At 40.4% G+C, this 12,072-nt stretch overlaps 1 protein-coding gene across 12 annotated transcripts in view; it reads left to right on the forward strand.

Annotated features, from left to right (window-relative positions):
* GULP1 (GULP PTB domain containing engulfment adaptor 1) overlaps positions 1 to 12,072 on the forward strand; it is a 307,242-nt gene that overhangs the window by 159,508 nt on the left and 135,662 nt on the right. For all 12 annotated transcript variants that reach the window (XM_053284241.1, XM_053284237.1, XM_053284244.1 and 9 more), the window contains one exon: positions 6,541 to 6,600. In XM_053284241.1, coding sequence (XP_053140216.1) covers positions 6,573 to 6,600 — 28 coding nt within the window. In that variant the 5' untranslated portion in view covers positions 6,541 to 6,572. The remainder of the gene's footprint in view (positions 1 to 6,540; positions 6,601 to 12,072) is intronic.

Below are 12,072 nucleotides of genomic sequence, written 5' to 3' on the forward strand. Positions count from 1 at the left end.
TCACCAAAGGCTCACCAAGATTCATCAAAGCTTTGCCAAATTTCACAAAAGGTTCACCAAGGTTTTGCCAAGTTTCACCAGTTTCACCAACTTTCACCAAGGTTTCGCCAGGCTTTGCCAGGCTTCACAACAGTTTCACCAAGTTTCAACAAAGATGCACCAATTTCACCAGGTTTCACCAAAATTTCACCAATGTTTCTCCAGGTTTCACCAAAGGTTCGAAAAAGTTTCACCAGGTTTCACCAAGGTTTCGCTAGGTCTCACCAAAGTTTCACCAAGTTCTTTTGCGAAGTTTCACCAGAGTTTCACCAAGTATCACAAAGACTTTACCAAAGTGTCACCGGGTTTCATGAAATTTCACCAGGTTTCACCAAAATTTCACCAATGTTTTGCCAGGTTTCACCAAGTTTCATCATGTTTTGCCAGTTTTTCCCAACTTTTAACCATGTTTCACCATGTTTCACCACAGTTTCATCAGGTTTCACCAAGTTTCTCCAGGTTTTGCCAAAATTTCACGATAGTTTTTCCATGTTTCACCAAAATTTTGTGAAAGGTTCATCAAGTTTCACCAAAGTTTTACCAAGTTTCTAACTAACGTTTCACCAAGTTTCACCAAAGGTTCACCAGGTTTCACCAAAGTTTCACCACGTTTGGCCAGGTTTCAACAAGTTTCATCAGGTTTCTCCAAGTTTCGCCAGGCTTCACCAAGGTTTTACCAAATATTCCAAATTTCACCATTTAACCAAGTTTCACCAAAGTTTCACCATGTTTTGCCAGGTTTCCCCAAGTTTCCCCAAAGTTTCTCCAAAATTTTGCCAAGTTTTGCCAAAGTTTCACCATGTTTTGCCAGGTTTCCCCAAGTTTCCCCAAAGTTTCTCCAAAATTTTGCCAAGTTTTGCCAAAGTTTCACCAAAGTTTCATCAAGTTTCGCCAGGTTCACCAAATTTTTCACCAAGTTTTGCCAAGAACCTGTTTGACACTGAACCTGTTTGCTTATCCCTATTTATCATGAGAATAAATTGAGACCCTTCCATGATTCTCTCACAGCTGAAAAACCTCTTTCTACATTGAACCCAGAATAATTGTGTTGTAAATCTCCTATTCACATTTGAACATCTGACAGTGGAATCTTATCTTCACGTCAAGGTCCCTGGATTGAATCCTGTTTTGCAGCCTTTATCCTGTCTTTAATTGCTTTTCACAGGGGGATCAGCTGGAGTGCACTGTAAGCCAGGTTTACCACGCTAGACTTGGGAGTGCAAACAGATTTGTTTTTGTCCGTCCCACCCCACCCCCCATCTTCTTCTGGTTTGTTTTTATGTATTTTGTTTCACATATTGGGTTACTTGGTGCTGGTATTATCTTAAGGTTTACCAATTAATAATTATGTACTGGAACACCCTATTAAGTTCTATTCATTCAACTCTTTTCCCTGGAATATATTTATCTTTTTCAATGAGCCAGTTCAGATTGTTTGCTTCTGCTGCTTTGGCTCTTTGCTGTGAAGTTTTTAGTAATTATGGTATTTTCTATGGTTATCTGAATATCCATGGATTGCATCAGCCTTCTATTTATGAGCCAACCTAACGCTGTGGCACAGCTTGGAAACCAGGCAAGTCCAAAATATTCAAGTAGCTGCACCTCTCTCTATAGTCCTTAATTATACCAGTTTTTGTTTTGTTTTGTTTTTTGTTTGCTGTTGGCTGGTTATTTTGTTTTTTTAAACTTTGGTGACTGATAGTAGTATTGAAAAGAGAGATCTTCTGCATAAATTCTCTGTCAGGTCTGTGATCTATATGGCTTAATTTTTCAAAACTGATAAAGTAAATGTTGCATAGAATTGCAGCTGGAGTTGATAGAAGCCAATGATATACTGTATGTTTTTTAATGCAGATTTTTAAATTTAAATTAGATTAGATTTTAATTTTTTCTTAAACCAATTTATTTTTTTAAGAGAACATAGGTCAAAGATATCATGATCATGAGTGTTAATCATAACTCTTAATTATATTCTGTGAACTTGTTGGTACATTCACATACTATGTTCAACAATTGTACAATGAGTGTACACACAGGTACAAATCTATGCACAGTTACAGTCATTCATATGTTTCACAGGTACAGCATTATACTTCCTGTCTGTACTGTGCATTTGAAGGGCCTGTATCCCGGTTTGAATTTTAAAATGAACCCAGGTACTGTAATTCACGGCAGCATGTGTACACTTCCACAGAATAGTGTCTGAATTGGGATAAAGAAGGCCAAGGAATGATTAGAGGATCTGGGGAGGATGGACTAGATCTAGAAAAGGAACAGGAACATGGAGGAAAACTTTTTCAAGTGTATCCTCCATTTTAGAAGGGAAAAACCTGTCATGGCTGCACGTTTAAAAGAGACCTTGGGAATATTTTTGTACATGTGGATAAGCCAGGCATGTGTGCAAAAAATGCAAACAGTGCAACAAAGAAATTCAATGCCTGGTTGTCTGAATGAAACAGCATTATGATCTCTAAATATGTATTACATCTCTGAATACGTATTAAGTTTATATTAGACAACAAGAATGTATTTTTACTAGAAAATGGTGATTAAATAGAATCTTCTTGACTAGTGATTTAAATTGTGATTTAAATCATTAAAACTGAGTTCTGTGAAGTGATTTAAATCGTGCTTTAAATTATAGCAGCCCTGATTGCAACCATTCTATACAGTTTCCAAGTCAAAGCCTTAATGAACTTGTGGGGGGTTTACTCCCAGGTAACTGTTGTATGCATAGGCTTGCAACCTAAGGATATATCCCAGAAATGTTTATATTGTGTGTGAGAGAGAGAAAAGGTCTTGCTTTTAAAAAAAAGTGTGCATGTGCATATTTGTGAGAAGAAAGGAAACTAGTGGGCTTTGGTGGAAACTTATCATCATCAGAACTTGTGCTAATAGAATGCTTTCCTGGGCTAAGTTTGACAACTGTCAGTGGTACAATAGTCTCCAATAATCTCTTGGGGGACCCCATGATGACACAAACAGTGAGTCTGCAAAAACATGATGGCTCAGAGAGACATTGGGTATTCCTACAGACCCAGAGTGGTGGGGCTTGTTCATAGAGGGGTCACTTGATCCTGTTACGGTCAATAAAGTTACACAAAATGGCTGCCCAACCATTATCATGCCTGCGCACTCAGCCCTTTCCGGGGTCTTAAACCTGTTCCTATTGGTCCAGGATGGCTAGGCATGTTTATAGAGGGGTCACATGCCTACCTTCAGGGCATGCCCAGGCATATTCTGGGGTAGGAGTGGAGGGTGGGGGCCAAACTTCTAGGGGTGAGGGCATACCCTTACTTCTTAGGGTATACTGGATGTATACTGTTATATACTCCAGGATTATTGTCGTTAAAATGGTATAGAACTTAGAAGCTTCAGATAGCACACATTGTGATGACACATCTCTTCAAATAATATCAGACCTGAAGCTCCTGCACCATACACTCCAGTGTTCTCTGTTTGTCAGAAACAGCTCCTCTGTTCAGATTCCTGTCCCCATTTTCCCTCTATTTTGCTTTTTAGGCTATGTTGTGGGAGCTTTTCTGAAATGTTGTTAGTGTGCACCAGAGTTCTTCCGGTTTAAGTATCATTCTCGAATCTCTAGGAGTTAAACCTCTGAAATGGATTTTGATGATAGTGCATTTTTCCTCTAGTCTTTGTGTGAGGAACTGTATGTGCATGGACACAAAATCCAGTGTGAAGATTATCCTTCCATCTGGGTTGCCAACTGATAAAAGAAAATGGTTTAGCTTGCTCTTGTGCTTTTAGCAATAGCTTGATCTGCAGAAGTCAGCAGATAAAGCTTTCATAGCATGAGGATACATATTATCACCTGACAATATCACCTGATATATCAAGTTGCATGCTAATAAAGGCACAGAAACAGAAGACAGCAAAAAAGTTTCATTTGCCCCATAACTGTTTCTCCAAATAGTAAATATTGCTGAAAAAATTTGACTTACAGTGATTATATGATAAGTTCAAGATCTATTGTGAATTAAATGTTAAACTTAGTTGTTGTTTTAAAGGAACTTGTTATGGTCAGTTTATTGACACATCCTTGTTCAAACACCACTGCTGTTAATATGCCTGCTTGTCCCAGATTAAATCTTGGCCATTTGTAATGATAGTATCACTGTTTCTGCTGATGAGGAGGCCTCCACCTAAGTGCATTCCTGATTCAAGGAAAAGGAAATGGGTCATCCTGGTGAGATTTTCTTAGTGCCCCCAGGTCAATAGTGTGATCACAAGATACTAGGGAATACTGTTCTGACAATCACTGCCCCTGCACATATTCAGAAAGTGCCAGAATAGTTAAAGCACTGGAGTACTGAGATTGGAATGCAGTTTCCCACCTAATGAGCAAACATGCAGATAAGCCAAGGACAGGGATGTACATGGACTGGGCAGGCCGGTTTGGTTTGAAACTGAACTGGATTTGAACCGGCCCAGTCCAGTTCCAGTTCCGGTCAAACTGGACCTGGTCTGGTTCAACCACTGAACCATTTGATCAGTTTGCAGACTGCTTCAAGGTTCTACATTAACGGGGAATCCAGTGAGGATTCCCCTTTATGAGTAAAGGGGCAAGGGGGCTTCCTAGAACTAGAGGGTGTGTAAGGGGAATCAGGGCTACTTACTTGAATGGTTGGCAAAGTCGAAGGGAGTGGCAGCTCCCGCCTACCCCCACCAGCCTCCTCCCAGGCCAGCTGCAGCCCGGTTCAGGCCTCTGGCCATGCACAGAGGCCCCAACCAGGCCACATGCCCTCACTCCCTGCAACAGGTATTTAGAGGCCTCTTGCAAATACACATATTATAAAACCTTTCTGTTCCCATTTATAAAATGCTGGAATATATCTTGTGCTGTTGTGAGTCTCATCTTGACTTCAGGAATTCTTCTTACTATACGATCATGTGGAATTCCTATACACTATTCAGTTTCCTATTAAAATAGCACTATCCTATTAAGGAAGTAGATGTATAATACATTTTCTACTTTTAATGAGCATAGATTGAGGCCATAGTCAGCTGATTTCATGGCTGTTTTGTAAGCTGGGATATTGCATTCCTTAGATGGGTCTAATCTTCCACGTTGTGTAAACTATTAAGCCAATGAATTCCTGTTACGTGCTTCTGATTTGGTACCCAAGCTTCATGGATTTTACAAATCACCATTGAAACAATTCAATAGCAACAACTATTCAGTTAAACAAAATTTTAAGAGTGTTCCAAAAGAAACCTTCAATATAGGAGTATGGTAAGTAGTTTAATTACTATTTATTTAAATAGGCACGAGGCTTTGTTTATTTTTAAGCTAAATGTTTTTAGAGTATATCTAGCTTGCTTCACATTATAAGTGAATTTATAATTCACTTCTAAATTTTTAATTCACTTATAAATTCTTCTAAAAGGAATAGATCTATATTATATGTGATCAAATAGTACTGTCATATGAACATTGAAATGATTGCCAAACCTTTTTTAATATTATCTACTCTCGTGTACATTAACATTATCGTACAGATCTCAAAATCCCATCAGACTGATAGATAGCAAACTTGAATGAAGATTGTTGAATTAACTGAAATTAATAATGTTTTAACTATATAACAAATGCTTAGCTCTCATCTGTTACAGTTAGAAATATATCAAAATTAGACCATTTTGTTGAAAAGACGTATGGGACCAGAAGTACTAGGAAGACTAAGTAACTCTCATATAGAATGTATAATTCTTTCTCCAATATTATTTTACTGTTAAATATTTTAAACATTTTTTTTGCTATGGTAGTAATTCCAATTAAATTAGGTGCAGTATTTTTACTTACAATACTGCAATATGTAGAGCAAGATCCTGTCAAAGTACCATTGTGAGAGAGTTAAGTGCATTCTGGATTGTACAAATCCAACAGCAGAAATATCATCATGGATATTTATTTCTCACTCTATTTGTATAATTGATGGATTGTAGTCACTTGATAAAAGTATACTTTACATTAATCCTATATTTTAAAGATGCTTTGAAATGCTTTTGAAATGGTAACACTTGACATGCTGTCCTCAAACTATTTAACTACAGTAGTCATCCAACAGACTTCACAATTTGATTCTTTGGATGTTTACCTGGAAGTAAATCCCATGGAGTTCAATTAAACATTCCTATGCAAGAGTTTTTTGCAGGGGCATAGCTAGGGGAGAGGGGGCGCGTGTTCACCCCTCTCCCCAGGGGCCCCTTGGAGTGAGGGAGATAATGAAGAAAACAGAGAGAGGTGGAGCTCGGGGGGCCCAGGTTCAAAGAACCCATCCACTCAGTTATTCCCCTGGTTTTTTGACTAAAGCCTTAAGTAGTGGTTATAACATATCAGCTTCATTGATTATTAACTGGATTGCTCTTATTTCAAAGATGTGTTTGGATGTCACATGACATGAAACTATTAGCTGAAACTACATAGGTTTTTTTTTAACAATGTCTTTTTACATTGTTCCTATGTTTATTTTTTTCTAGATTAAATTACACACACTGGGTGATTTCTCATCATGAATCGTGCTTTTAGCAGAAAGAAAGGTAAGCAGTTTGACTTGCATGATATTAAAAAACTAAAAGGAAAAGGAGGTCAGCACTGAAAAGATAGACAAACTTCAAAGTGGTGACAGATGGCAAATTTATTAATAAAGGATATTGCCCAAAGTATCTTGATTAAAATAACTGCTCAAAGGGGTTGTGAGACCACCTGCGCAAACTAGGACCCTTGAGGAACTGCTTTCTTGAAGCAGGAAGATTTCAGAGAATTTCTCTTAAAGACATTTTCCCTTAAAGAAGACCAATGCATTGGTCAGTCTACTTTTATTACAATGCTATCTTTATAGTAATGGCTGACATGCAGACTTAACACTCTGTCAGTGAAGCAGTGCTGAGTTCCACATTACCACTGTCACATGAGATGGGGAAGGGGTTTTGTTGTTGTTGTTGTTTGCTGATCTCCCCTCCCCTCTGAAGCCCACTAAGTATCATAAAAATATGTCACTCACAGTTTCCCTTTCCCCTACCCACACAAAAGCACAGTGATAGCAAGGAACTCAGCACTGCTGCACCACCACAGTGCTAGCCTGGAAGTCATAAAACAAGGTTTGTCTACAACAGGCAATTCTTTCTGATTTGTGTCTAGCAACAAATGTATCAGGGATATATATATTTCTGTTCATATAATTGCTTGAGGTCTGCTGTGTTCATGTTGCAGGGGGTGGGTGGGAAATCTTTAGTACAGTTTCCCTTGAACAAGACTGCCTTTCCTCTTTTTCTTTTCTTTTCTTTATAGAGTATATAACACTTCTGTGGGCAGTGGCAATGGCAGTTGTGCTTCAAACACTGCTAAGCACTACTGCCAATAACCATTTTCCCCCTCAAAACACACTGAAACAATTCAAGGTCAAGTCATGCGGTGGTGGTGGGGAGGATTGGCAACTCCTCAGTGGTCATAGGGGACCATCACTTTTCAGTCCTAGAATTCACTGGTAATCATGCAACATCACAGTGTTGCATCATTCTTCGCAAGTTCCATGAGTAAAAATGATTCTTAGCAGGAGCCAGCCACCTCAGAGAGTAACAGCACTTGAAGCATTGCTATCACCATCCATAAAGTTGTGCTTAAAAGAAAAAGAAATTAAAAGAAACTTATTTTCCCACCCTGAACAATTTGCTGTGTTTGTGCGTCCCCCACAAAACTACTGCGGTTTAAAATTTCAGCAATGTTTCATTGTTCTTTGGATCATCATTAGTAGAATGGCTTTCAAGGAGATTAGAAAAGTGAATGGTGAAGTTCTTGAGGCTAGCAGCCATAACTGGCAGAAATGCAGCCTTCATGTGCAAGACCTGATACAAGCATAATAACCTATCATTAGGGATGTGCGTATCAATTCGGGTACAAATTGATTTGTACCCAAATCTAGCTAATTTGGGCATTTTGAAGACAGAGCAAATTGCCCTTGTGGTCCATTGGCTAGATTCGGGTCCAAATCAAATCATGCCAGATTTGATTCAAATCAATTTGAGATTCAGACTCCTCCTATTAATTCCCCCAGATTCCAGCTTTCATTTTTTTTAAGCTAAGCTATAGACTTGTAGAAGGGGAGTTATGGAGCAAATGTGTGGTCACTATTTTGCAGAAATAATGGTGGAAATATACAAAATCAGTAAAAACTTTTTAAAAAATCAACCAAGTGCCCCACTGCCTTGAAATCTGGGTGGTAGGTGGCATCCATGGGGACCTACCCAACAACACCCAAATTTGGTGCCCCTAGGATCTTCTAAAGTGGCCCAAATCGATCCAAATCAAGTCCATTTCAAATCTGGGGTGATTCGGGGCGGGGGGGTGAGATTTGGACACAAAACAAATCAGGAGTGATTTAATTCAGGCACAGATTGAATCAAAAAGATCAATTCATGCACATCCCTACTTTTTATGCCCCATATTTACTTATGCTTAGCTTTGTGTCGGTTAAAGATGAGGGCTTAAATAATGCTTTGAAATCCAGTTGATCACATTGATTCCATGGTTGTCAGTACAATTTAATAGATTACATTCTTATCAACAGTTAAAAAAACAACAGCAGCAATGAATTAAGCACATACTGTACTATCAAGGATGATATCCTTTATTTTACATGATTATGATGACAACCATAATCATATAAGTAGAAAAACTGAATGTTGAGACAGTTATCCTAAAAAAAGAGCTGGATTCTTTAACACCAGGAGGGAAAACATTCATTTATGTTGGCAATAATTGCTTCCAGGTGACTGAATCTTCTAGCATAGAAGATATGCACAGCAACATTATATATAATGGCTTGATGTATTACCCTATAACAAATAGCACAGTTTGAGGAATTGCAGTCCCATGCAAAAACTGAGCCATATGGAACACAAAAGCAAGTTAGAGCTCTAAATGTAATCTATTGAAATAATTGCCTATAAAAACAACAGTTTTTGAAAAAGAGCATTTATCTAGCCAGCCAAGTCAGATCACTATGATACTTTATAGCAATCATTTGTGGAACTACAAAAGACGAAGGCTTAATACTCAGAAATGAGGTACAACTTAGAGTGGAGATGTGCACAGAACTGGCTGGCCTGGCCTCGAACCCAGCCGGACCAGTTTGGTCTGGTACCCACTTGAACCCCCTCCCCTGGTCTGGTTCGGTCTGTGGGGGGGCAGGGTTGTGGACTGAAAATGCTTAATTTTTTAAAAAAAACACCTTGTACTCCCCTTGGGGAGTTCCTGGAGGCAGCGGGGAGGGGTGTCCACGGAGGTCCCCCCTCCCTCCACCGACCTTCTAAATCACCCCCTTGCCCCATTTGGATGCTCTTCTGATGCTTTTCGGCATTTACCTGGTGGCCTGTTGGCCATATTGGAGACTGGACACCTGCAGACAAAGCCTCCAGGCCATGCAGAGGCCATGTGTAAAGTCGCTCAGCCCCCAACATGGCCACCAGGTGAAGGCTGAAAACTGCCCCAAAAGTGTCCAAATGGGGCGAGGGGGTGATTTAGAAGGCCGGCGGGGGAGGGGGAACCTCCGTAGACCACCCCATCTCTATGAACTCCTCCGAGGGGAGTACAAGGTAAAAAAAGTTTTTTTTTTTTTTAAAAAATTAACCATTTTCAGTCCACAACCACCACCACCCCAGATTTAAACTGGAGGAGGGGGTTCAAAGGGGTGCCAAACTGAACTTTTAAAAGCATTTTTGGTCTGTGGCCCCCCCGAACTTCGGGGGGGGGGGTTGGTTCAGCCCCTGAACTGTTGAACCATTGAACCAAAACCATGAACCATGAATCCCCAAACCAGTTTGCACATCCCTAACTTAGAGATGTCTCAAGAGAAAGTTTCAAAATATAATTGCATTTGAATGGACTGGTAATAAAATTGTCAATTTCTAAGGATTCATAATATAAATGTTTGCCACTTGCTATTACTTCCTTGAAGACGATTGATACAGCTGAGCCACTGGAAGGAATAAGACAAAAACAATCAGGAATACTAGTTCACTGCTCTTGGCAGATTCATAGAGTGAGTGTAGTCTGATGGATACTCCAGTAGTCTGACAGCCCCAAGCTGCATAGGGCACTAAAGATTAAGACCATCACTTTGAATCTGGCCTGGAAGCAAACTGGCAATCAGTGAAGCTGCCACAGGATAGATGTAATCTTCAAGGAGCAATTAGTACCCATGAGCAACATTGCAGCAGCATTCTGGACCCGCTGAATCTTCTGGACCACCTTCAAGGGCAGCTCCACATAAAGTGTATTGCTATGATCCAATCTGGATGTTACCAGTGCATGAGTGATCGAGGTCAGGTCCGCCTTCTCCAAGCAGGATCACAGCTGGTGTACCGGCCACAGCTGGTAAAAGGCACTCCAGCACACTGCCACCACTTATACCTCCAAGGTCCAGGTCCAGAAGCACCTCCAGGCTATGAACTTGGTCTTTCAGGGACAGTGTGACTCTATCCAGGACTAGATTTACCTCACCACTCAGATTATCTGGATTAAGTTTCCGTCTTGCCTGGATTACGTTTCAGTTTGTTTGCCCGCATCCAATCCAGAACAGCCTGCAGAGACCAGTTCAGGACATCCATTGACTTCCTGGTATTAGCTGACTGAAATTAGAGGTAAAGCTGGGTGTCATCAGCATATTGATGACACCATAGCCCATACCTATGGATAGGGATGTGCAGAACCAGTCTGGGGGTTTGGCGGTTCGGTTTGGCAGTTCAGAGGTTCAGGGTCGAACCAACACACACACACACCCGGTTCCATCCAGACCAAAACTGAAGCCCTGTGCAAGTCTGTGAATTTTTTAAAAAATTTACCTTCAGCCCCTTCAGGGGTCCGTGAGGGTTCCCCCTCCCCCCACTGGTCTCTCACATCACCGCTGCGGCCCGTCCGGAGTTCATCGGCCTGCTGTGACCAATTTGAATAACAGTTTGCAGATAAAATTGCTGAGATCCAGGCCTACTTGGATGTTAACATTTTTGCAGAACCAGAACTGAATGTTGATGATGTGCCATCTGGTTGTATTAGATTGGATACCTTTCAGATTGTGTTGCCTGAGGAGGTGGACAGGCTGCTTGCAAGTCTGAGATCTACCACATGTATGTTTGATCCTTGCCCTTCGTGGGTGGTAAAGGTGGCCAGAGAGGGATTGGGTCTGTGGATGGCAGGGGTGGTAAATGCCTCCCTGAATCAGGGGGCTGGTACGTTAAAGGAGGCAGTAATTAGATCACTCCTGTAAAAGACCTCTTTGGACCTGACCATCTTAAACAATCTCTGTCCAACTTCTAACTTTACATTCTTGGGCAATGTATTGGAGCATGCGGTGGCATCTCAACTCCAGGCAATCCTCGATGAAACTGATTACTTGGATCTTTTCCAGTCTATCTTCCGGCCTGAATATGGGACAGAAGCTGCCTTGGTCACCCTGGTGGATGACCTACATCGGGAGATAGGCAGAGGGAGTATGATCCTGTTTATTCTCCTAGATCTCTCAGAGGCTTTCAATACCATCAGCCATGGTATCCTTTGGGACTGTTCATTATGTTTTATTAGCAGTTTCAAAGTGCAAGTCATAGACTACATTTATTGATATAAATCATGGGCTATATCAATACATGTAGTCTGTGACTCACACATAAGAACTGGTAATAAGATGTATAGGGCCAGTTCAGACAATTATGGTTAGTTTCCAACTAGCATTTGTGCAAGCAGGCCAGTGCCACTAGGACAAGAATGGGAGGATTTCTACTAATTTCCTCCTCAGTCAGTAGCCCCCTGCTCCATTCCTCACAATATTTCTGAAGATTCCCTGACCCTCAGTATCAGCTTTACGGGGTTTGGAGAAACAAGGCCTAGACCTCTTGGTTTTTGTAAATAAGCCCTTGTATTATACATTAATTGTAAATTGTATTGTTATTCACAAACCTCATCATTATTGTAAATAGATTGTGATTGTAAATCCCTGTGTTATGGGGAAAAACCTGTTA

Source organism: Hemicordylus capensis, chromosome 1, assembly GCF_027244095.1.
Source record: "Hemicordylus capensis ecotype Gifberg chromosome 1, rHemCap1.1.pri, whole genome shotgun sequence".
NCBI classification, from domain to species: Eukaryota; Metazoa; Chordata; class Lepidosauria; order Squamata; family Cordylidae; genus Hemicordylus; species Hemicordylus capensis.